At 36.9% G+C, this 26,706-nt stretch overlaps 1 protein-coding gene across 7 annotated transcripts in view; it reads right to left on the reverse strand.

Annotated features, from left to right (window-relative positions):
* LOC131937454 (MAP kinase-activating death domain protein) overlaps nucleotides 1-26,197 on the reverse strand; it is a 34,222-nt gene extending 8,025 nt beyond the window's left edge. For 2 of the 7 annotated variants that reach the window (XM_059294903.1, XM_059294902.1), the window contains exons 1-29: nucleotides 26,117-26,197; nucleotides 24,121-25,024; nucleotides 23,850-23,991; nucleotides 16,732-16,890; nucleotides 16,503-16,634; nucleotides 16,303-16,416; nucleotides 15,928-16,008; nucleotides 15,485-15,499; nucleotides 12,742-12,912; nucleotides 12,194-12,352; nucleotides 11,648-11,975; nucleotides 10,602-10,801; nucleotides 10,312-10,367; nucleotides 9,968-10,214; nucleotides 9,695-9,797; nucleotides 9,208-9,279; nucleotides 8,932-9,043; nucleotides 7,961-8,147; nucleotides 7,082-7,270; nucleotides 6,822-6,897; nucleotides 5,769-5,909; nucleotides 3,980-4,323; nucleotides 3,621-3,800; nucleotides 3,174-3,463; nucleotides 2,818-3,034; nucleotides 1,837-1,944; nucleotides 1,546-1,710; nucleotides 1,309-1,387; nucleotides 1,019-1,125 (exon numbers count right to left, since the gene is read on the reverse strand). In XM_059294903.1, coding sequence (XP_059150886.1) covers nucleotides 1,019-1,125; nucleotides 1,309-1,387; nucleotides 1,546-1,710; nucleotides 1,837-1,944; nucleotides 2,818-3,034; nucleotides 3,174-3,463; nucleotides 3,621-3,800; nucleotides 3,980-4,323; nucleotides 5,769-5,909; nucleotides 6,822-6,897; nucleotides 7,082-7,270; nucleotides 7,961-8,147; nucleotides 8,932-9,043; nucleotides 9,208-9,279; nucleotides 9,695-9,797; nucleotides 9,968-10,214; nucleotides 10,312-10,367; nucleotides 10,602-10,801; nucleotides 11,648-11,975; nucleotides 12,194-12,352; nucleotides 12,742-12,912; nucleotides 15,485-15,499; nucleotides 15,928-16,008; nucleotides 16,303-16,416; nucleotides 16,503-16,634; nucleotides 16,732-16,890; nucleotides 23,850-23,991; nucleotides 24,121-24,722 — 4,776 coding nt within the window. In that variant the 5' untranslated portion in view covers nucleotides 24,723-25,024; nucleotides 26,117-26,197. The remainder of the gene's footprint in view (nucleotides 1-1,018; nucleotides 1,126-1,308; nucleotides 1,388-1,545; nucleotides 1,711-1,836; nucleotides 1,945-2,817; nucleotides 3,035-3,173; nucleotides 3,464-3,620; nucleotides 3,801-3,979; nucleotides 4,324-5,768; nucleotides 5,910-6,821; nucleotides 6,898-7,081; nucleotides 7,271-7,960; nucleotides 8,148-8,931; nucleotides 9,044-9,207; nucleotides 9,280-9,694; nucleotides 9,798-9,967; nucleotides 10,215-10,311; nucleotides 10,368-10,601; nucleotides 10,802-11,647; nucleotides 11,976-12,193; nucleotides 12,353-12,741; nucleotides 12,913-15,484; nucleotides 15,500-15,927; nucleotides 16,009-16,302; nucleotides 16,417-16,502; nucleotides 16,635-16,731; nucleotides 16,891-23,849; nucleotides 23,992-24,120; nucleotides 25,025-26,116) is intronic. The other 5 variants (XM_059294906.1, XM_059294904.1, XM_059294909.1 and 2 more) reach the window with 5 other exon arrangements.
* Between the last annotated feature and the right edge of the window lie 509 nt (nucleotides 26,198-26,706).

The following is a 26,706-nucleotide window of genomic DNA, read 5'->3' on the forward strand; positions in this document are numbered from 1 at the left end:
GCATTACTATACAGCAATGATGGGTTGAAAAAAAGGTTATTTAAAAAATAACTGCAAGCAACTCCTGAAATATGCTGGTTTGGGAGGGGTGGGGGAGAGACATAAAATTGATTAACTAATACAGTCCAGGTCAAACAATGCCTTTCAGGCAAGAAATTGAAAAAGGGCAATATTGAGAACTAGAATAAAAAAATACTAAGTATAAAATGAGTAGGTTAAATAATCTGGCACATAACATATACACGAGACTTGGCATTACATCACCAGAAGCTTTCACAAATGCAGTCATACAGAATAGAAAATTGCACACGACTCATGTCAACAAGAAAATGGGTTTTCAAAAAAAAAAAAAAAGTTGAATGAAAAGAATGATAACAATAAAATGTATTTAAAAAATGAGTTTGACACAGCGAGCAGGAGGCACCAACACAAGACTGAAAGATCAAGTAGGGAAAACATGTACAGAAACCAGTCCAGTCCTAGTCCCCCAGCCAGCCTAGCTGATACAACCTAGATGACTATTTTGATAGATTAGCTGCAGTTTGTCTAAGCAACAGTAGAGCACATGTACTGTCCTGTCACCAATGGGAGATGATTCAAGTGAGCAAGCAGAGAACAACCAATGCACAAGGAGATTGTAGAACAGACAAGTTTTTATGGAAAAGATGGATTGTCTTATACGTGTGCTAAGTCTAAGACGAGAAAAAAAAACATTTAATGCATATAAATTCTTGCATCCTCAAATTATTTGCTTTAACACAAACTGGACTAGATTTTATCATCTAAATATAAAGGACATTTACAGTTTGATATGTTAGCAATACTTTATTATAAATAATTTTTCTTCTCCTTATCAAATTAAATCTTTGATACTTTAAAATATTTTCAACTTTTAATATTAACAAGTGAATATATAATACTAAATGTATTTAATTAGCTGACAGTAAACTATCATTGAAACATTATCTAAATGCAATTAAAAAATCAATGAACTGAGACAAGCATTCAAATGACTGACCTTGCTATTCTGAAGGAGAAGACCTATCCCTTCCATACATACTTGTAACAGTCCCCCTTCCTTTGTCTTGAGATCTTGGACAGGAAACTCTCCTCCAAGTTCTGGACCTAAACAAATGTTTGTCCCTTCTTACAGGCTGCTCACATAATAGTCATGTTATATGTTACAACATGCTCTTGGGTCCAATAATTAACTATTTACTTATTACATATTAAACGTATAATTAAGTATACATTGAGAAATGTACTGTTAATATGAATGAAATGTTGCTACATCAAGAAATGTCTTACGCAAACCTGGAAGACGTGCTGCGTTTCTACTGGCTGCTTTCTCCATTGATTCTTTAACAGAGAAGTAGAGTTCTCGGCACTGTGGATACATGGTCATATTAAATCGGATATCTCTAACAACCTATCACAACCAAAAGCTATTTCTTGTCTATTCTGCATTTTAAAATGTTTAAAAAATGTTTCATTGGGTCAATACCAAGGGTTGGCATCAAAGTCTGAATGGCAAAAAAACTTTACTTTTTTTGTGTAGAACTGGTTGAGCTGGACCTTGTCCTGGTTTTTCCTCCACAAACAGAGCACCTTGGTTTTGGGGCAGAAGGTCATGTTGACCAGCTTCTCAAACCACCAGCGGTCATGGATGGCCCCAGTCACACTCCGTAAGAGGAGGCAGTCATCACAAACCTGCAGGGTTGAAGGGGGAGGGAGTACAGGTCCAGTTTTCAATCAGTTGAACCCACTAGAGGGTCAAGGTCAAAACAAATCAAGCTAAGGGCACTAGGACACAAGTCTAGTAAACTAAGGCTGTACCTCCATAAAGAGCATGTCTCCAGTGTTGTCTGTACCCCAATGGACTGTGAAAGATTGTTTCTGCATCCTCCTGCTGCACATGGGTTTCAGATCAATATCATTGCCATACTGTAGGGGAACAATTGGGTAATTAACTCATTGCTTTCAGATCAATATCATTGCCATACTGTAGGGGAACAACTGGGTACTGTAACTCATTGGTTTCAGATCAATATCATTGCCATACTGTAGGGGAACAATTGGGTAATTAACTCATTGCTTTCAGATCAATATCATTGCCATACTGTAGGGGAACAACTGGGTACTGTAACTCATTGGTTTCAGATCAATATCATTGCTATACTGTAGGGGAACAATTGGGTAATGTAACTCATTGGTTTCAGATCAATATCATTGCCATACTGTAGGGGAACAATTGGGTAATGTAACTCATTGCTTTCAGATCAATATCATTGCAATACTGTAGGGGAACAATTGGGTAATGTAACTCATTGGTTTCAGATCAATATCATTGCCATACTGTAGGGGAACAATTGGGTAATGTAACTCATTGGTTTCAGATCAATATCATTGCCATACTGTAGGGGAACAATTGGGTAATGTAACTCATTGGTTTCAGATCAATATCATTGCCATACTGTAGGGGAACAATTGGGTAATGTACCGCATTAGTTTCAGATCAATATCATTGCCATACTGTAGGGAACAATTGGGTAATGTAACTCATTGGTTTCAGATCAATATCATTGCCATACTGTAGGAACAATTGGGTAATGTAACGCATTGGTATCAGATCAATATCATTGCCTTACTGTAGGGGAACAATTGGGTAATGTAACTCATTGGTTTCAGATCAATATCATTGCCATACTGTAGGGGAACAATTGGGTAATGTAACTTATTGGTTTCAGGTCAATATCACTGCCCTACTGTGGAAGAAAATAACTGTAATACAAACATTCAGAAATAACAATGGCCTACCAGATGCTGAATGTTGTCTAAAAGGTTGTTGATGTCTTGACTCTGTACAAGACCAATGTGAGATTTGCCCAAAAGGCGCCTGATTTTTTTCTTAATTTCATTCTTTGGTACCCTCATCATCAGCATGAAAGCAGCCTGGTTGAACAACATGACAGCCAGCAGCCTATCTTCATCATACTCCAGGCGCTTCTTTTCTGCATCACCAAGGGAGTTGTACCTAGGGGTGATGATTGCAAGTTTTACTATCATTAATAAAGAACTTCCAACACCATACAGCCAGTCAAATGATGAGAACAGAAATAGATCCATTAATTAAAATATGTACTGTAAAACTAATTTATGTCTGTAGATCTGACCTCTCCATCATCTCCGAGGGCCGCTGGTCCATCCCAATGATGTCCCTCTCTTGAGCCACAGCGTCCAGGAACATGTCCTCCCAGAACTGCATGTGATCCCAGACTCGGGACCGGTCCTTCCCCACCAGCTCCTCAAACAGGTACGTCCTGGCATGGGCGTTCTCAGCAGTCAGACCAGCAGTCCCAATGTGCACCAGCTTGCCCTCGCGGAACCTGTACCCTGAGCTGTAGGCACTCTTTGTGCTCCAAATGCTGGAAGATCGACTATGCCTAGGGTGCATGTTTCCTGGCTGTTAGGAAAACCTCACACACATTACCAAATCATAGCAGATAGTTTCAACAACTAATAAATCTCACACTTAAGTCTCAAACTATATTGAAGTTTATCAAAGAAAACACAGTAATATTATTTTTACAACATCAGTTAAGCAGACATGCTAAACTAACCCAATTTGTCTCCATCTCACTGTCTGAAAGTGCTGATCTAATGCTCTGGTGGTTGATGCGATGACGCCTTTTCTCAAAGTCTTCTTTTTCAGAGCTGGTACTGACAAGAGTGCTTGCTTCGGACATCTCAGAGTCTAAGCTGCTGAACTTGCGATCTAGCTTGCTGGTCTTGATCAGCTCCTGAACAAACAACACATCACTTCATCACAGCAGTTTGTTTTGTGACTGGTATAGCATCACAGCAGTTTGTTTTGTGACTGGTATACAGGTTATACTGTCAAGTTGTCATATATAAATGTCTAAATAGCGCCCAGATTAAACATTTAAATAATCTGTTATTTTAGATATTATTTTCATACCTTATTTTTCACCATCTCTCTCAGCATATCACCTTGACCTTGGTGAAACCGACTTTCAGGGTCAACATCAGTCACAACAATATCGCAGGAAACAGGTGCAGCTGGAGGTTGCTGTTGCTGCTGTTTCTGAAGCTGCTCCCGACTTAAGCCAGACATTTTGAGGGCAGCATTTTTATTCCAGTCTGAGGAGGTGATGAAGCCAGTGGTGTCCCCTCCACCCCCTGGGTCAGGCCTATCTTTAGGTTTAGTCTCCCTGCCAGCACTGTCCCCACTACCTCCATCATCTGATACAGACGTGATTTCTATGTTCTCAAACTCATCCCCATTTACAATCACAGGAGAACCTGGAGGTTTTAAATACTTTATTACTGAGAAAATGTCTACTGTTTTCTATCATAGAGTACAGAGTCAACATCAAACACAAGAAAACAAGCCTCTTAAGTTTCTTTTTACACCCAGCCAAATTGTGTTTAAAACTTCAGTAGTCTTCATAGCAATATTTTAACAGCATAAAAGGGTAAAAGGTCATGGTGAAATTTAAGTAAAATAATTGTATTCATGAAAAAGTTGGCAAAGCATCCGGGACATTTAAAATATCTTAATAACTAAATTTTTGTTATATTAATAATTTCTTTAAAAAGGCAAAACAAGGAAATGACAAACACAGTAGCATAATGAGTAAAAATGCTCTTTTGAATGGTGATACACATTTGATTTGTTTACCACACAACACAAAAAAAAATCACAGGGAAAAAAATCACAAAAAGGTAAAGAAAAGTTTTAAAAAAATAGTTTAAAGAGGATCAAAATTGAAAAGTCAAAACAACACCTTAACCCCCACCATAAAGAATTGATCAGAAAACTAGTACTGCTTTAAAACTAGAGTCTTGGTTAGTAAAATTAATGCTTAAACTTAATGAGTATTATTTTCATTAAAGCATTACTGTCAAAAAAGATTTCAACTAAAGGGAATCTTAAGCTATATTTGTATGAAACTATATGAGTGATAAGTAGCCATACAACTTGGTATGTAACCTAAGGACCACCATGATCAAGCAAGTGTTAGTGTCACAAGGGTGGGGGTGAGATGGTAAAAAAATGACCAGCCATGAGAGAGAAGGTTGGTCTGCATAAATAAAAGGGAAACAGGAGGTGGGTGTAAGGCAGGTGCTCTGTATAAAATTCTAATAGTACATGTTTACATAATTATTCTTCAACTATTATTTAAACATAATGTTTCCAATCTGATCTCCTTAGAAATAAAACAATGTCTTTAAAGATATTGATGTTTAAATCTAATTTTTCTAATCAACAAAACATTCTTTTAACTAATCTAACTTGATAACCATTTAGTGTTTACTATATTTTTGTCGGCCTTTTAAAAACATTGTTATTTATATATATTACATTACATTTTTTTCAATTTAACTTCTATTTAACTAGTAAATTATAAAACAACCTAAAATGTTTTTAAAATATCATTTCTTTAAAAAATAATTGTATTTCTACTATTGTATTTTCCATCCTACCAGAAACTGAACTAAGATTTAACTGTTACCCTGATCTCTCTCAACTTAGGCCACTTGCTGCACATTAGAACAGATGGTTTTCTTATACACTCAAATACTCAGACAATGTAATCATTAGAAAGACATGAACATTAAACACTAGCCCTTCTTGTATCATGCACAAACATAAGCAAGCAAAGAGAAGAGCTAGAACAAAGAAAACATGCACATCTAAAGGAGGATGTGACTTAGCCACACCCCCATCTAAAGCTACAACTTGCCTGACTCTGTGCTAGGACTAGAAGTGAAGGGTTCATTAGGGTTAACAGAGGATGCAGGAATAGTGGCGTGGGGTGGTGGAGGAGGAGGGTTCACTGAATTTGGGGGGTGCGGGTTTGAGCCCCGCTTGCCTTGCCACCACTCTGAGGAAAGGGAGGGGTAGAATGTTAGTTGATTGACCAATAAATAACAGTCAGCATCTTGAAGACAAACAAGGTGGGTAACTCTTGTACAGATGACTCATGGTTTAATGTTTAATGTTAAGGGCAGTGGAAAGCTTTTAACCATCTGGTTCAAACTTTGTCTTGCTATACATTTAAATGAAGAAGAGAAATGATAACTTTCAGCATCTGTTTTCTGCAATGTTTATATCAGTTAACAAGCATAGCTTAATGAGCAGACACAGCAGCTAAACTAAAAAGCTAACAATCTTAAATAGGAACAATTTCAGTTAGTTTTAAGTGGAAATGTCTAAGCCATTGTAATAAATTATTAGGTAGAAATTTATTAAGAAACATTAAAGTTTATAAATTAAAAATAAAGATTAGAATCAGAAATTGTATTAAATGTTAACACTTGATTAAAGAAAGCTTGAATAATTTGTTAAAGTTAGTTTTAGCATTTCATCAGATTAGTCTCACTGGCAAATCTCAAATATCTAACTAAACTAGTCAAAACCTCAGCCACACATTATAACAAAGACTAAAACAAATAGCTATCTGATCAAGATTTGTTTTCATTCATCAATTTATAAGATAACCCCTGTCCAATAAATACAAAAACTAAAAAGGACTGCATACAGTGTGAAAGAATGAAAAATGTGTCATCTCAACCCTTTACCTGTCATACCAAGTATTTACACTTAATGCATTCACAGAAAACATTTATCTAGGCATACAGAGCTTAAAATATTCATTCATTTAAATAGTTCTATAAATAATAACAATTAAAGACAATTATGCTTTCCTTTATCTGAAAAAGCTTTGCTCTATAAACTAAACTAAGTCTAGATGTTTACAATGCAATTCAAACAGCTGATTAAAAAAAAAACTTACTTGATGTGCTGATTTCATCCGACATCTTTCTGCTTGGTGAGTCAAGGCTCTCATGGCTTCCATGTAGAGACATTCTCTGTATATATAAACAAACTCGTTAGACTAAATGAACTCATTAGTAGGCCAGTAAAATGGGCTAGTCAGACACTAATACAAACCATCAAGCTCAGTGGTCCATAAAAATGATTGAACCCTATATGAATGTGACTAGTTGTGTATCTATCTACAAACCAAATTATCATCTGTGTACTCTCATATACCTCTGGTGTCAGGCTGGCATCACTTTTATTGGAAGGATCCCTGGCCCAATAGTGTGTGTGAGCTATCTCCAGCACCATGTAAGCTGAGGCCATGCCCCCAAGGCCGTGGTTGTTGATGGTGTGACCTAGACCATGTATGATTGCTTTGAGAAGGGAGAGCATACCCTTGAACACTTTACTGTTTATACACTGTAAAAAAAGAAAAAATTGTTGAGGTTTTAAGTTAACAAATAATATTTGCCTTTCATGTCTTACTTTAGTTGTAAGAAAAATGACACAAAATCAGTGAAAAAGATAGGGTCATGGTGGTTGAGTGGGTAAAGATCATGATTGCTAAGCTGAAAAGTCCAGAGTTTGAGACAATAGCTGGAGACAGAGACACATCTAGGAGAGAAAACTCCAAAATCAAACAACTGCTTCCTTGTAGTTTGTTCTTGGATGGACAAAGACTATGAAAACTAATTCAGAAAGAAAAGCAGGCTGAAATTGATGTACAACAGGTTGACACGTAATACCTTATTGTGTTGGAGAAATTCCGTTCATCATTATAATTAAGAACCAAAAAGAAGAAAAGTGAAAAAAAACATTTAAAATTTACATTAAAGTTAAGAAGGTAATAATTTTTATCAAGAGTTTTTTCATACAATGAGAGCTTATTAAAATGAAAAGTGAGGTTTATAAACATTGGAGGTAAGAAATCTACCTTCCCACATCTATGTGAAAGTCTAACTTACCACATCTTCTATGTGAAAGTCTAACTTACCACATCTTCTATGTGAAAGTCTAACTTACCACATCTTCTATGTGAAAGTCTAACTTACCACATCTTCTATGTGAAAGTCTAACTTACCACATCTTCTATGTGAAAGTCTAACTTACCACATCTTCTATGTGAAAGGCATCTTCAGAAACTTTCTGGTCCAGGTTACGGTTGAGACGACTAACAACAAAGTTGCGGTAGTTTTCATCTTCCATCAACTTGTTGATTTTACTGTTTTTCAGCCAGCTGAGACCTTTGCCCTCCAAGACACCATTAATCACTTCCTTCAAGAGCTGCTGGTTTTCACTGTTACAAAAGTTTTATCTTCAAAAATTAGTTGTTATTTTTTTAAAAGCTAAGCGTTGTTACCAATGTACGGTTTTATATTTGTTTATTAAATGATGAAATCAATACTTAATTAACTAATATGTAAAAAAATTGACTTTATTGTTAAAACAACAAAATTTTCTTTTTTTTTAAATTTAAAAATAATGAAATAGAAGTATTCTATATAAACTATTAAACACTAATCATTATCCAATCTAATGAATAAAAAGTTTTAAGAACTCATTAAACAGGATGTTATTTGGAAACACATCAAAGATGAATAAAATTAGAAAATACACTGTACAAGCAAAAGATACAACAGGTTTTAAAATGAAAGTTTGAACTTGAACTTGTAACAAAATGAATGTTAAATGAAACCTACTCACAAACCCCCAGTATAAAAAAACCCTTTTTCTAATTTTCTTCTAATGATCTCATCCACTGAAAACCTTGGCACGTCCCTGGTAATAAAATCCTTTCTATAAAGAGTGTTTGACAGTGCATCTAGTTTAACATAAATAATTTGGTTTGGGTTAGTTGAGTTGTTCAAGAATGAGACTATACTCAGACGAATGTAAGCCTTGTGACACTTTAATACATGAATGTTTCAATACTATATATTCTCAAAATACTTTCTCAATATGTCCAAATTTAAAAAGTGTGGGTCACACAAGTTTTTCTATAGTTCCAAGGACTTTGGTCAGTGATAGCCAATGATGACCAACAGTAGTGGCATCATCAAGTTTGGACAGTGGCCACTCACCTGTTAGAGTTAGCCTTGGTGTCAACAGGTGTCAACTTGGGAGCTTCTTTCTGTTTCCTGTTGGTGGCGTGTTTCACTAGACCTGATTTCTCTACCAGAGCCTTTCTGTTCCCTGGAGACACAAGCATCAAATATTTAACAGATGTTGTATCAATACTTGCATGAAAATACAAGAAAGTAAATATACAAACCCAGGGGTGTGAAACAATACAAGAAAGTAAATATAAGACAAACCCAGGGGTGTGAAACAATACAAGAAAGTAAATATGAACAAACCCAGGGGTGTGAAAGGTTTGAGTGGCACAGCTTTAGGCTGGGGAGGAACTTGTGCTGCTTGTTTGTTGCTCCCTGTGGATGGGAAAGCAAAATTTATGTTAGTGTTTTAAAATACAAGGTTAGAAGCAAGGTCTACTTTATCTTCCCATTAATTGTTCTCGTGATCCTACATTTAAGACAGCGGGTTGAGTAATATTGCAAGCCAGAAGATTATTCCTGTTCCTTTCTTAAAAACTGGTTTTTAAAAACGAACACCATTTGTTTAACAATTGTATGTTTCAGCATAATATCCAATTAAGTTGACTTTTTTTTTATTATGTTATATTCCTGGTGTGTAATTATTATCTGATATGTTTGTATAATATTGGTCTGGATGATACTGATCATTAATTAAGAGATAACTGTTATTTTTATGTCATATTTCCTTACCTATTATAAAACAGTGATGGGGCAGCTTATAATAATAGTGACCAGAGTTGTTACTCACCAAACAGCTCAGAGACAGTGCTGGTGGCAGAGTGAGCCATGTCTGTGAGCTCATTGCTTATTGTGGAGATCAAAGAGGAGGTCGATGTCTTTTCACCTTCAGACTGTCATAGAGAAAAACATGTCTTGTAGTAGACGTTCTCTAATAATTACCTCTAGAGTAAGTTGACGCAACAGTAGAAATACTATTTTATTAGTGAGTAAATATTAGTTGAAAAAGTCCATAAATACTGTTCATGATAATACACTGTGTATAAGGTATTTTCTAACAAACCTTTCCCTTCCTCAAAGGTCCACCAGAAAAGTTCCCCAGTGGAGGCCTCAGGCCTGGACTCAACTGAAGTGGTTTCTTCACCATGGGAGGTGTCATGCGAGGTGTGAAGCCTGGGGGGATATTAGGTCTGGGAGGGGGAGTCTTTGGGGACTGAGAGGTGTTGGAGACAGTCCTGGCTAGCTGTGGACTTCTGGGGGAGTTGGGGCTGGCTGGTGGTCGACTGAGGCTGGTGGCTTCCTGAGAAAAACTAAAAGAAAAAAAAATTTCTTCAACTCGATACCAACAAAAACATGAATGTTTCAAAACTAAATTAAAGGAAATGAAAGTATTACAATCCAACCTACCCTAAGTGAGCCCGAGTGTCAATAGTATTCCCAGAATCATATCTAAAGACACTTTCCTGAAAAACAAATGGTTATTCATGATGACCTACATTCAGATAAATGGAAATAAAATTTCATTTAACTATTTTAAAAAATGAGGTGGCAAACTTGACTAAAAAGTCAATGCCTTTTTTTTAAGCAACAAGTGCTATTAGAAATATTAATATAAGTGCTGCAACTAGCAAGTGTCAAGTGAGTTAACTGAAGTTAGTCAAAGTTCTAGAAGAGTTGTTTAGCTGGGTGAGACAAACCTCCCTCCCCATCTGCCTGTCCCCACCATCATTGCTGTAGGATGGGCTGGATGAGGCAGAGGAGCTCATGTCACTGTCTTCTTGTAGAGAGAGTGCTGAGTCGCTGTTAGTGGACGGTGCTTCAGGCAGATGCAGTTTACTGGGTGGGGTGTACACTTTGGACTCATCCACAGCAAATATTTGCATCTCTGGAGCAAACGCTGTTAGAGAGGCAGCCAGAGTTTTCATGCAATAAACACATGCATTCAAGGTATATGTTAGTGCACATCAAGTCTAGCAATGGTTTTCTTAACCCCTTTGCTGTCATGACTCATACGTCTTGTCATAAATACTATAAACTGTATTATATTACTATGTCTCGATTACAAAGTGATGTAATAATGCTTTATTCCTTACAGAAATACATTACTGTGTACTAAATAATATGATTAAAAAAAATTATGTGGAGGACTGTTTTGCACTCCTCTCAGTTTGGTATCAAATTGACAGAAATTTTGAATTGATCTAATTTTTTACCTGTTGTAGACTTTGTAATTGCCATGTCATTAAAAAAAATAGTGGTGGAAGAAAAATAATGGCAGCAAATTATCAAAAGAGAGGTCTGGTTCATTATTGAGTACTGTTCACTATTTTACATTATTGTCATTCAAAGCAGGACCATAAACACCAACTACAGCGAAAAGGTTAAGCTAAATCAATTTATAGGGGCCAATTTACTTCAAGACAATTGTTAAGTTAAGGGCAGGGTTATATGCGAAAAAAACTATTAGTGCAAATTGTTAATGTGTTAAATAAAAATCATGCATAAAATTAGGAAGCCACCAGAAACAATTTTTAAAAAAAGAAACTTTCTTCAGAATTAAAATTTTGATTGTACATACAGAAATTGAGTATGAGCTTTTTATTTTAAAACAAGAAATGAACTAAATTATTAATTACAGAATTTGATCTACATTAAAATTTAGAAATTCCTTACTTTATTTTGTAAATCAATCAAGTATGGTTAGGTTGTTAGAAACATGGAAGGGGAGGAGCTTGGTACTCACAAGGTGTTTCCCCTCTGATGTCACTGTTGAAGAGATCTGAGACAAAGTCACTGAGAGAAGAGTAGGAGGAGCTGGTGCTCTCTGCCCCATCACTGTCACTGCCACTTTCATCTGTTGGGTTGTCGTCACTCTGCTCCTCTGACACCGACGTCAGTGCCGCGGCCAGTGAGGAGCTGTTGTCATAGATGGGGAACTCGACCAGCTGTAGCTGCTGGGCGTACCACTTAGGCTTGTCACCAATCAGGCTGGGGTCATACACCGCTGTCTGCACGCGCTGGTAAACAAGGTTTGTGGGGCACAACGACCACTCCGATAGATATTCAACAGCCTGAGGTATCAATAGAAAAATATTCTATGTTATTAAATTGTTTATTTAAGATTTTTACATTACTTTCACTATAGCTCATTTTGTTCCTTTACCAAACAGCCTTTCAGTATTTGTTTAACAGAAACAACTGTGGCCGCCTTATGTTACTAAAAAACATAAACATGAGTAAGCAAGCAATTAGCTCTGTACTTAAAAATCAAGACCTAATCAAGGTGTACCTGTGTCCTAGCAAGCTTGGATGTAAACATTGTTTTCTCAGCTCGAGACTTGAGAAAACTGTACAGCTGAAAGGCAACCACAGGCCGAGGATACAGGCGCAGTGTCCTGGTGTGCTCAGTGAAATTCCCAAGAGTGTTGGCGGAGTTGAAAAATCTCACCTACAAGTAATCAGGGCACACAGTACCACTTAAATTAGCTGAACAGTTAACCCTAGTCATTCACATGTAAGAGTAACACAAGTTCCCATTAAAGATCTATCAAAAGGAAAGGTGAAGTAGAGTTCATGTTACTGTGACCTTAGCAACTATAATCAGCACCATACCCAGCCACCTCATCAATTCAAGTACCAGTTATAGCTAGGTGAAATCAGGAACGTCCTACCTAATGGGACATCCTACTAAACAGGGCATCCTACCAAATGGGACATCTAACCAGCCAACCCATCAGTATCCCAGGAATTAAAGTCGTGACATTTAGCTACACAACATCAACTCTATTACAGGAACACATCATACATCTGTACAAAGCCAACATTGGTGTGACCTACCATGGCAACACGAGTAGCTACATCCACAGAATCAACATCGTTCCCGTAAATCAGAGGATTGAAGCCAGTCGCTGTAGTCAAACTGTCGCGACGTTGCCAGATTTCTGGATTCTGTGCAAGAGCATCGAGGTTTTTGATTGGTTGTGGAGTCATGCTCATGCTAGCTAGAGCCTTTACCCCATGCAGAGAGAAAAGCAAAGCAAAATTTGAGTGACACCGCTGCCAAAAAATATTTCCTACTAAATTCAAAAAGGTATAACCACTAAATAAAGCCATGTGTTGAGTCCCATCAAAATTATTGTGGAAGTAGTTTTAAAAAAAAGCAATAAGATATTGGCAAAAAATTGAAAAAAATGTATAAAATGTAATTACAAAAGCTCTGAAATATTAAACTTTGCAACGCCAAAACAAACTTTATAACATTAATGTTAGGGAGCAATGACAGAATAAAATGTAAACATTTTCTATGTAGGACTCATTGTAAATACATTATTAATGGGTTTTTTTCATAATAAATTGAGTGAAATGATTCTTAATATAATCCAAATATTTCAAGTGACAAGTATAACAGTCAAGAATTATAAAAAACAAAAAAAAAATGAATAAGCTAATAATGTTGACCTTGTTTAGTATTTAATGAAGATTCAGTGATAAGACTCACAAGATGCATAGGAAACATGATAAGATGTATAAGAAATGTCCTGCAAACTTCTAACAACATATTATTATTACCCTCCCAACTCCCAAATGAAAAAGATAATATGTATCCCCAACCTATGCCAGTCATATAACCTACATGTAAGTTACCATCCATGCCTACATGTAAGCAACCAGTGCATATATATGTGTAAGCTGCCAGCAATGCTTACGTGTAAGCTGTCACTCATGTAAGCTACATGTAAGCTGCAGCCATGCCTACATATAAGCTGCCAGTCATGTAAGCTGTCACTCATGTAAGCTACATGTAAGCTGCCAGCCATGCTTACATGTAAGCTGACTCAAACTTATATGTAGAGCAAACCATCTACCAAGCAAAGTTTTATTTTAGTTTACATATTTCTTCTGACTTTCATGTAAAGCTACAAGATATACAAGGAAAACAAATAAGGTATAAAGAAAGGAACTGAAAGAATTTGTTTTTAATTGAAAAATGCAAAAACTGTTTATAAAAAAGTGTTATAAAGCAAGTGATCATGTTATTGCTCTATTTTTACCCAGTATCAATTGCTTGTCAAAAAAAAAAAGTCAGTGTCCTTGTATAAATGTAAATGAATAAATACAGTCAAGGCTGAATTCAAATCCTTATCTTAAGCAGTTGATCTGTTTTGCTTCTTAATTTTATAATTGTGTTACATTAATACTCATTATATGCTGTTGTCAGGTGTTTACACATTTAAACAGGAGCAAAAGTTATAATAAATATATCATTTTCCTACATAAAATTATCAAAATACTTGAATGACTTCAGTAAAAAACCAGCTATTCATATAATTTTGATGGTGGAAATTTAGATTTTTAAAAAAAGGTATGTTTAAATTTCATATACAAAGTTTACTTTTCAAGAATTATTTGTAATCTAAGCAACTATTTGTTGACAGTCAACTAGATGCCCAGAAAACAACTTTAAATTACCCACTTTAAATTACATGTCAATGATAATACTTCTTAATTTGTTTAATAATTAACACAATTTTTAAATTGCAATTAAACTGTGTCTAGAATAAAAAGAAAAGTTGAGGTTTGAGTCAGCTCCAGCAGTTCTAAACCCGCATCCCCGTAAAGGCCATGCACCTAGAGAATACCAATGGAACAAGGTGCAGTCATATAAAATGTGTAAATATTTTTGCTGTTTTACTCATAAAACTGTTTCCACAATGCACCCTAACTTAGTGAAAGACCAACCTACAACAAGAATTTTTTAAATCAGTCCTGATTCTGTACAAAGAGATACTAACAAAAAGAACAGAAAGGTCTCTTATGAGCTCAGTATTGTATTTTGTGGTTCAATGTGTATGTTCTACATAGTCTAACAATATTGGTGACTAAATCAAAGTAAGATAATACAAAATTCCACTTTTGATGGTAAACAAGTAAAAGTGAAGGTCACTTTATCTTACTGCAAAAGTATGAGTCACACATTAACTGTCAGCTGTTTGATTAAAATTAAAACACCAATTGTTGTCCCCATTTTATCAACAATGTTTGCAAGATTTTCCTGCTTGATATGTCAACAGTTGTCCCAGTGTGGACCAGCATAGAGAAAACATTACAGTAGCAATGATGGAGGTTCTGTTACCAGGATATTCAAATAGTAGTACCATTTGTTCATGTGTCTTAATAAATCTGTCTAAAAAATCAAATATGTACAATGAAACTTTGTATTTATGGATGTAACAATTCAACTGATTATTAGAGATACAAATCTGTAGACTGTATAATAATAAAACTAATGAACAGTTGGTGGTAACATTTATTAACTAAACACCTAAATCAATAAATGGTATTGCTCCATTATGCATGTGAGCAACATTTACAAAACCGATCAAATTTACTCTCTTTTATTCATATAAACATAACCTTTGTAATAAATACATTACTACCAAACTTCCAGTAAATATTGCTACCTCCTGGTTAGTACTTTGAAATGTTACTTAATCCTACAAGCCATCACCAAGCTGATAGTTAAAGAAAGATGGAATATGAGCTAGATTCAGCAGTTTAAAACAAGCTAGCCAGTAGTTACCTTATCAGTTATACACTGAAAGAATAATCAGTTCAAATATTGCATTAATACTGGGTTGCTGTTTTTTTTTTATATTTTAAAAAGTACTTTTAAATACACTCTGGTTAAAAAGAATCAAAATGCTCAAGTATTGTAAGTATGTGGGTAACTCATAAAAATGTTAAAATCAATTGAAACTTTCAAAAATGGAAATGAAAAGAAATATTTACAAATGAATATAAATAACTATATAATTGTTTTACTGCTCTGTTGAACCATGAAAAACTTAATATTAACATGATATTGTTTTAAAAGTAAAACCAAATCTTTCTTCTGAGATGATCAAAATGTGGCTCAAACATCTAAAAACATTTTGAAGTCTACATTATTGATTGTGTTTAAACAGTATTGCAGCAAAACAAATGTGTTAAGTTTATAAACCCCAAATCTAGAGCCAAACGTACCTGTTTCAAGTGAGTCTTCAGGGCTGTTCCCTCAGGTTCAGGTAGAGGTGGCAAGGCTTCTGCCCCAGGTGGTGTAATGATCTGATCACATGAACCATAATAAAAGCTTAATGTGGGGCTTCACCAGTTCATATTCTTCATTTGCCCTTTCAAAATTCAACCCTTTTCCAGACATTTACAAACTTGGAGGGGGGGGGATATTATATACGTATACAGTTATTTATAAAGAGAAAACCATGACAAGTAAGCCAAATAACAGAGCCCTGAAGGTGGATTTATAATTTTTTCTCTTAAACTTTTTAAAAGCACTTTCCACTAACCAGAAACATCCATGTTAAATAAACACTCCATGTGTTACACACATGACCAACTTACCTTGTTACCATCTAGATCAATCAGCCAAATATCATCCGGCAATGGAAAATCTTTCTTGTAACCAAAGAAACTGGCAGGGACACCAATGAGATAAGGTGTGGGGGCAAGCAGCAACTAGAGACAGAAAAACTCAGCTGAAATTGGATCCCAACACTAATCCTCGGGAGGTAAAACTTGCAGGTGAAAACATCAGCCCTTACCTGTTCTGCTGAGGCCATGCATGTAGGTAGGAGTGGAATGACAGGAAACATATATTCTAGAGGGTAGAGCATAGATACAAAAGCCATCACAGACATAGACAGGGCGTTGTAGTCCCTTGATTGTAAGATCACCTGCAAACAAGACAAGTTGTTTAATTGATGGGGAAACAGGTGACTTACAATTACAGTGCTAAGTATATGGATGTAGACCATGCTGACTGAGACCAACCTTGTGTTCCAGCATGATAGCAGTCAGGACCTTGAGACAGGTGTCAACTCCCAGCAACTCAAGGGGGAGGTGCAGGGGGAAATCTACCAGCCCAAACCTGGTGTTGTCTGGCAGTGCAAACATTAGGGGAAGCTGCAGCTCTTTGGGTAATACATGGACCTGTAGGTGGAGGAGGACATCAGTTAGGGGAGGCAACACATCAGGGACATCAGTTAGACAGGGGAGGCAACACATCAGGTACATCAGTTAGACAGGGGAGGCAACACATCAGGTACATCAGTTAGACAGGGGAGGCAACACATCAGGGACATCAGTTAGACAGGGGAGGCAACACATCAGGGACATCAGTTAGACAGGGGAGGCAACACATCAGGGACATCAGTCAGACAGGGGAGGCAACACATCAGGGACATCAGTCAGACAGGGGAGGCAACACATCAGGGACATCAGTTAGACAGGGGAGGCAACACATCAGGGACATCAGTCAGACAGGGGAGGCAACACATCAGGTACATCAGTTAGACAGGGGAGGCAACACATCAGGGACATCAGTTAGACAGGGGAGGCAACACATCAGGGACATCAGTTAGGGGAGGCAACACATCAGGGACATCAGTTAGACAGGGGAGGCAACACATCAGGTACATCAGTTAGACAGGGGAGGCAACACATCAGGTACATCAGTTAGACAGGGGAGGCAACACATCAGGTACATCAGTTAGACAGGGGAGGCAACACATCAGGGACATCAGTTAGACAGGTGAGACAACACATCAGGGACATCAGTTAGACAGGTGAGACAACACATCAGGGACATCAGTTAGACAGGGGAGGCAACACATCAGGGACATCAGTTAGACAGGGGAGGCAACACATCAGGGACATCAGTTAGGGGAGGCAACACATCAGAGACATCAGTTAGACAGGTGAGACAACACATCAGGGACATCAGTTAGACAGGGGAGGCAACACATCAGGGACATCAGTTAGACAGGTGAGACAACACATCAGGGACATCAGTTAGACAGGGGAGGCAACACATCAGGGACATCAGTTAGACAGGGGAGGCAACACATCAGGTACATCAGTTAGACAGGGGAGGCAACACATCAGGGACATCAGACAGGGGAGGCAACACATCAGGTACATCAGTTAGACAGGGGAGGCAACACATCAGGGACATCAGTTAGACAGGGGAGGCAACACACAACAGTTACCAGTTAAATATATCATTTAGGTCAATACTTAAATAAATTCATTCCCTTGTGTAGTGGTGTTCTTTACTGGTGCTAGGATTTGCATTCCGCCCCAAGAGGATTAATGTAGTAATACAAAATTTCGAAAAGATTACACAGGTGTAATGAAATAAGTTTTTAGAAAAAAATTATAGGCAAAAATTTTAATAAATTGAATACATGAAAACGTCCATGTATTGTGCATCATAATTATAGATGTAACTGGATTTTTGTAAGTTGCATTTATTTAAAGATATTGGCAGATGGCAATTTTATTTATATATTGGTCACACAAAAATCCCCCCCCCCCCGGGAACTACTAAAATGACGTTTAACCAGGAAAAGCCGGTCAAACCTTGAAGTCATACTACAACAGCTGTATTGATGTGTACGTTGTTTAACCTTCCCATCTGCTACTTGCCGCTCTACAATTACAGGTCATGATGAATGGAAATAACTGAGCAATAAATCTCTACACGGCAGCACAACCACAAATCAAACGGCCCAGATAGCGTGGTCAGCGGCAATGCCCGTCAGCCAGGAGAATAAATCTTGAGCTCAGTACAAGACATTTGCAGGGTGAAAAGATCGGCTCAACGTTACGTGTGAAGATCGTTCACATCACACAAACCTTTCTTTATATCGCGGCTCAACGTTACGTGTGAAGATCGTTCACATCACACAAACGTTTCTTTATATCGCGGCTCAAGGTTACGTGTGAAGATCGTTCACATCACACAAACGTTTCTTTATATCGTGGCTAAAGGTTACGTGTGAAGATCGCTCACATCACACAAACGTTTCTTTATATCGTGGCTAAAGGTTACGTGTGAAGATCGCTCACATCACACAAACCTTTCTTTATATCACGGCTAAAGATCACGTGTGAAGATCGTTCACATCACACAAACGCCTCTTTATATCACGGCTAAAGATCACGTGTAAAGATCGCTCAAATCACAGAAGCATCCGGCTAAAGGTTACGATGATTTATAGCTAAAATCAATGCTGGTTAACTTTGGTTAATGCAAAAAAAAAGGGGCGCTGCGAGGAGGCCATCTAAGGTTCAAGTAATGTCCTGCCATATTTTGTTTAACTGGATAAAATTACTCTAGAACAGGTAACATAACGCCCGACAAGAAACATGATTTACATGATAAAATGACAGAATGAAGTCGACAGATTTGATAAGTAGCGTGTGTTTGATAAGTAGACTTTCTAGAGTGTTTCTATACGTTGTTTAATAGTTTACTTATTACTGCGTTATTCTGAGATACTAGAGTGGTCCCCTGAGATATTAGATTTAATGGTGAAGTAGTAATTAGAAAATCGTAAGATGAGCATTTTACTATTAAATAACCAATCATATTTTTGGGAAAAGTATGAACATACGACAATCGTTATCTAAAAATAGCGCACGACCTGATTTCAACGCCCGATATAATCGAGGAAGACAAGCTTTCTACAAAGGTGATTTTAGAGCTATCGATAGCTTGCGTGGGAGTTAGGCTCAACACGTGTTAGAAACAAAGCTGAGAGGTTTGTTTTTTCTTTAAAAAAAAACATTGAGCAAAACAACAGTTCAATCACAGTGCAGTGAGCACCTCGGCCCACCCAACGCTTATACCTTACAGTAGTTTTTTTTTTCTCTGTGGAGCGCGGCCAATAGACGAAAGTTAAAGTTCTCACAGTGGCCAAGCTTATCACAGTTTGGTTAGTCTCGATACAACATTGAAAGAAGGATTATGCCACCCCCACCCCCTTCCCCAACATAAATGTATACACACACACACATACACACATATATATGGATATATTACGAAACAAAAATGCAGTCCAACCACGTTTCTACATTGACAAAGTGATAACAATGTGAATGTTACACTGATACCCTTGTAATTTTTAAGTGTAACGTATGAAGTGCACCACCTGACCATACATTAGCTGTAAAATACAGGGCTGAGAAAGGTCACTAAATGTTCACCAGACGTGGGTAAAACAAGTCAACTGATATTGCTAACATCAGCAAGATACTAAAGGAGAAATCTTTCTAGGTCGTCTGTTTTTTTTCCTCTCTGTTAGCCGCTGGAGGTAACCTACATTGTGGTTTAATGTGACACGTCATGACTAAACTACTCACTGGGGTAATGATGATATACAGCTAATTCATTGCAACGTTGCAGAACACGTGATTTGCTTATAATTAATGTAACCTAATTAGTAAATTAGAAAGAAGTCACCACCCCAATGCCACGACGTGTATTGAAAGACAAAGTATTCACACGTTTATTCTACACATTGTGTAGATAAGGTAAACCGCAAAATATTGTAGATTTGCTTGATACAGTCAATATACTATTCCGTTAATGTGGTTGGTCCCTAAAATCAGTCATAAGCACGATTCCCTAATTATGTAAAAAAAATTCTCTGACCATTTGACCATCGTCTAAGTTGTTATTTCTATGACTATCTGGTCATGATCTCAGATATGCTTCCTGTCTTTTGTCTGTCGGTTGTGCTTCGTCTTGAGGTCGAAACGGGCGAGCGAAATTTCGACCACTTCTAACCGGCCAATTTCTCTAAAACTTGGCACGTGGGGGTCAAGACCCGAAGACGATGCAATCTGACATCAGTATTTGATATTAATTGGATAACTGATTAATTTTTTTAAAGAATAACGAAAGTCTCCTATATATAATACAATTTTCCGCGATATTACACGCAAATGCTTCATGTTCATTTGGTGCGCAATTGTTTTTAGTAATGCAATTCTAGTGTATGAAAACAATTTAAGTATTTAAAAAATTCATCATACAAACGTTTTAATAACGTTATAATAGCAGTGTGTATCACCGTGACGACGATATGACTACAAAACCTAGCGTGTACTGTGTCACGAGGTCGGTCAATAAAGCCTGCTGGTGTGTACACAGTCCCTCAGTCACATAAATAGATCTACCACTTTTGTTTACTCGCGTGCATCACATACGCCTACGGGGCTTTTTTCAGATATTTTTTCCGGGGCAGCTCTGGAAACTTCAGGGGGGGGGGATATTAAAACTTACATTTTCTATATAAATAAAAAAAAAATTTCTATTTCGGCAGGCAGCGACGTCGTTGTATTTGCCCCCCCCCCCCTCCCCCCACAGATGACTGAACCACTGCACGCCTATCTTACCAGAAGGAAGAGGATCTGCTATGATGCGTATGGTTGGTTATTTTATGGTAATGAAATGCGAATATCTCGTATGATCTATTAGAATTATATTAAAAACTGAATGTAATTAGAACACACAGAGTTTTAGGAATGAAATTAATTTTAACATAATGCAATTAAGTAACGCCAATCAATAGAAATAATAGAATATAACCTTTTAAGAGACGGACTTGTGTGCCTGACAATACGATACGGTTTGAAACTATATTTCTCACCATACAGAGTGGGACTTGGGACTGCATTTATTTCTTTTTTAAATGTATTACATGTCCGCAATACAAACACAAATCAACACCTAAGAAGGGTAGGTGTGGGCTTGAGACTTGCACGGGTCGTGTAAAGACCACGATAAAAAAAAGCATTAAAGACCTAACTGGTTGTTAGAGTGAGTAGCCACCCAGACCCTCTTGTGGGGAGTAACCTAATTGTGTTGTAAAGCTCGTAACGTTCACTGCCACCATTTCCTGGCCTAATGGTACGGACGGTCTAAAACTAATGGATCTAAAACGACAACAGGAAGGTACGTCTGATACACAATCCGGCCATTCGTCTTGAAATACACGTCAAACATAACGTGAGAAGGACGCTGTGTTGGTTGTACATCAGATTTTATTTCACTATCAAGTGGGAGATGGGAAGACGTGAACACGCACACCTTGGCAGACACGGGACTACAATTTTATGATCATAAATAAACAAGATGTGTTGGTGTTTCTCCGTACAACATGTTTTGGCTGGCACTCACCGCGATATGGGCAGGTTAACACCGAATCGCTACGGCATTAATCTACCGTTTAAATGAATGCTATACGTATTTCATATTAAAGTTGGACGTGTCTAGAACTGGGTGAGAGAAAAAAGATGACAGAGAGAAGACAGCAGAACAAAATTAAAGTTGTATTATATAACTTTTCCCCGTGAAATTTACAATAGGTGTGACAACGCATTTTTAGGATTTTAATAGTAGTCCGATATTGATTTGTATCCACCGTTTTGCAATTATACTTTATACTATTCTTTTTGTAAAATTATAATTTTTTTTTGTAAATTGTAATAGAAATTCATTGCTATACTTAATGTTGACCGAGATCAGAGTATAGGAAATCGATAAATTAAAAAACAAAACTGCAATTTTGAGGGGAGGGGGTAGGCTGAGGCGTGACGTCATTTTAGGGGTGGGGTCTGGATTTTAGAGGAAAGGGGGGGGGGGGGAATCGTCCAAAAAAAAGCGTGGTCAGTTGAGTGTACCAACTGTAACATACAGCCTGTGTGATCCTTCCAGACTGCCTTATTCTGGATTTATCTTAACAGAAGAAAAAGCTAACACTAAGCCAACTATGAAAGCCAACATTGTACGGTTTTAAAGACGTCATAACCGCCCACTGGTTTGTGTGGTAACCGCCCACTGGTTTGTGTGGGCGTGGCAGGGTATCATATTTACATCACACACAGTAGCTGACATAAACTTATTGCGTGATATTGCGCAATGTGATCAACACACACGTGTATAAAAATATTGCAGTGATTGTTCTACTCGACCCATCTAATTTACATTACAATTATATTCAGTCCCCTCAATGTTTTATCATTTAAGATTGATATACATCTCCCCTCCCTCACCATTAAAATGATGCCAACACCCAGCATTTATATAAATAGCTCCCCCCCCCCCCCCACCCCAACGGTTTCTCAAATCGGTGACACATTGTATTGATTTACTAGTGAGGTTAAATTTAGATGAGTCTAGAGAGCAACACAAAGTAATTGGTTGCTATACATCAGATACCCGGCCTCACAGATCCCATTGATGTAAACATATGAAAAAAATGGCAAAACAATGCATGCCATAAATGATACAATGATATTGATATATCTACTCTATACAGATTGAAAAAAAAAACATCTGTATTACAATTTGTCTACAAGCAGGGAGTGAGAAATGTAGTACTTTTCTATTACACCTTAGAGGGGTTCTTCTTATTAGCAATACATTATTAGTATTAATCAAATTATACTGGTCTTTTTTTATTTATATAAATAATAGTATCCATGTATTGTGATACAGCCTGCCTAAACAGGAAAGTTCAAATAACAAGTTTGTTAACAGGAAAATTCAAACAACAGCTTTGTTAACAGGAAAGTTCAAATAACTTTGATAACAGGAAAGTTCAAATAACAACTTTGTTAACATGAAAATTCAAAGACAAGTATTTAATGGTAGTGATATAGCCTGACTTGCCAACATGATATCAAAAGAATAGTTTTTGTAACACAACGGTTTGAATCTTCAATTTAAACAAGATCTTACATCTTGAGAGATCTATTCAATGTGAAAGGGAGGGCAAGTGAAACAGAATTGTATAGATAAATATTAAAAGCATTATTGTTTTGATTAAGGCTTTATTAATTTATTGTATAATTTATTGTATGAGTAAAATACTTTTTCAGACCTGCAGAAGAAGTACAGTTCATGTTTCTTTGACCTCAACAAATGCAGTGATCATGTGATCAGCAACATGACCAGCCTCCTTAACCAGACTCAGTGATGACCTCTGAGTGAATAAGAGCCATGGGAACCAGGCCCAATGTTGGCAATAGTGTGTGCTACATTTAGAGCATGCTGATCCATGGTGTTTAATGTGTATGTAATAAAGCAGTTAACTCACTTCAACACGTGTCTTCCCTGGAACAGGAACTGGTGCACTGAGTAGCCTTAAAATCCAAGTTTCAATTTCTCGAACTTCATGCATTACAAGGGAAGATATATTCTCACTGGTTTGGCCAGTAAGTACACCCCACACAGTATCTCTGGGGAAAAACACACTATTTAAAACATAACTCTCAACAGAGTTTGACAATTATTCTGATATAAGAAAAAAAAAGGCTAGAAAATGTGCATAAGTTTTATCTGAAAACTTTGTATAAATAAAATCTTACCTTGCTGTTGCTTTAGATCCACCCACTCTTCTCACACAGCTGCGATCATGGCATGCTTCTATTAAACGTCTCAAAATGAAGAGGCACTCACGAAAAGTTGAGAAGAATGGATGATGACTCACTATACACAGGGAGGTCAAAGTATTATTTCTGACCCGCGTCTTCCTTCGAGCCCTGCTAGGGGAACGTGGTCTATCACATTCAGACGAGCTTAGAGTTTCAACAGAATGATTTGAGCCAGTGCTAGATTTTTCTACTTTTTGCCATGCCTCAGAGGAGTGAGCTCTTTTTTCAAAAGGTCTGTAAAAATTTATGCAAATACCAAAACGAACCAGCCCAGAGTCTTTCTCAGTCAATGTAAAGACAAAAGATGTTGTTTCGCGGAGGCTCATGCGTTTGGGGCCTACACTAATGCATCCCTCTGGCTGGCAAAAAAATATCACATCGTTGGGTAGTGGAAAGTCACGGTGATCTTCAAGAGGATAACGCCGCAGTAGTTCGGGTGTCTGTGACATCTGGTTATTACCATTTGGAAAACGACATCCGGCAATAACCAAATAGTCCAAAAGGCGTGGGGAGAAGTATTTCCCTGTATCGCTCATGTTTGAGTTTGAAATTGAAAATAAATTTCACCAAATAATCAATAGGAAATAAGGCACTTAAATAATGTGATAGAACTGTATTGATGCTTGTTTAAAACAGTTATTTACATGCCGTAAACCTTGACTATTCAGAAAAGTATTCCACAAGTCTTAGATGCTAAGTTGGTATCAGTACTATTTGTCACCTATAGCATCTTCAAAACCAGAAGAAAAGGCACTCATTTTGAAGTCTTTGAGTTTTAAACACAGCTTCCTTACAAAACATTAGGTCAGGCCTATCATCTTGAAATAATAAATTTAATCTGGAATTTAAAAAAAGTTACTAAATTAAAACAAGAAAACAAAATTTAGATGCACAACCTAATAAATAAAACATAATTTCTAATATATATGAAATGCACTGCAGCATAACTCAACTTTAATTACAGTTTACAATCACAAACATTAAGGACATTTACATATACTTACAAGCAGAGAGTATTGGTCATTAGACTACTACAGTCTTAGTTCTAGTTACTTTAGTTAGTTGTATAGAAATATATCAATATCATTATTAATTGTTATAGTAGTTATTAAACAGTTATTGAAAAGTTATTGTGAATTTAGTGCTGGTAGTTCTCTTATTTCAATATTTATCTAATTCAAAGTGTAATCTCTACCCTTGTTTGTCAACAAAACAAGGCTGGTGGTAAAAAGTCCTTTTAAATTAAAATAGATAGAAACAGAGTATAAATTATTATGGTTCCCAGAAAAATATGCAATGGAAAGATGCGCCTGAAAAGTGTGCACAGATAAAACTATACACACAGAAAAATGCACTAAGCGATGTTTCTGCACACAGGGAGCTGAGAGTATTCCAGTCAACATGGGCTAAGAGTCATTTCTGCACACAGGAAATTATGCAAAGAGAAGTTTCTGCACACAGAATCTACAAGCAGAATCTATGTATCTACTGATAGGACCGTGATAGAGTAGATCAAAGACTCGATAACTAGCCTAACTCTTTTGTTGACTAGTCTATGACTTCACTCATCACTGTCTTGTAATGTCTCTAAATTTCTAGCAGTCTAGCTAGACTCTAGTTACTAGTCTAGAGTACTAGTTAGACCGTTGTTAGTTAACTTGTTAGGCACTAGATAGTAGAATCTAGTCAGACTTAGTTCTACTCTGGCATTATTCATTATCATTTATGGCATAGAAGATAGAGATCGGCATAGAAAAAGTCAACTCAATACTTCGCCCGCCCTATGCCTATGTTAAAACTATGTTTTATGTTGGGCCAAATTAATTACGTCATTAATATAAATATAGAGCTAGGCCTAGATCTAGCTTTAATAAAAGAAAACGTATTTCAAATGAAACAAAACCAGTTTTGGACAACACTTAATGCTTACCTTTTAGAGACAACGAATTTTCTTTTCGTCACACCTCACTTTCAGTTTATGATAAACACCTTTTGACGTCAAGGGAAAAATATAGTAGCAGCGACACCGACGATTCAAAGGGAAATAATTATAAATATATGGAATCGATAGAGGTTTTCTATCACTTCGCATTTTTATTTCGATTGTTCTCCTGTCTTCTTGTCTTTATCGCATTTTTTTCTAACCACAATTACAACCGGATCTTTCTAAAACAAGCAACAGTTTTTGCTTCTCTTAGACATTATGTTATTGTCGATAGATTTACATATTTTTGTCGAATCAAACAAATAATGTGACCGTAGCGTTGAACCGTCAAATCGACCTCCGACAAAACGACACAGTCAAAAAATAGCCCCGTCAAAAGGGCGCCCGTCATATTGACTCTCGACAAATGGACTCCCGACATATTGGTTCCAGATAAATAGGCTCAGGACATATTGGCTCCCGATAAACTTGGCTCCCGACATAAGGGCTCACGACAAATGTGCTCCCGACACATTGGCTCCAGACAAATAAATCATATGACCACTTGACATACAAGTAACCATTCTGCCCCACCT

This window comes from Physella acuta, unplaced genomic scaffold, assembly GCF_028476545.2.
Source record: "Physella acuta isolate Inbredline_101_S28 unplaced genomic scaffold, ASM2847654v3 ptg000210l, whole genome shotgun sequence".
Lineage (NCBI taxonomy): Eukaryota > Metazoa > Mollusca > Gastropoda > Physidae > Physella > Physella acuta.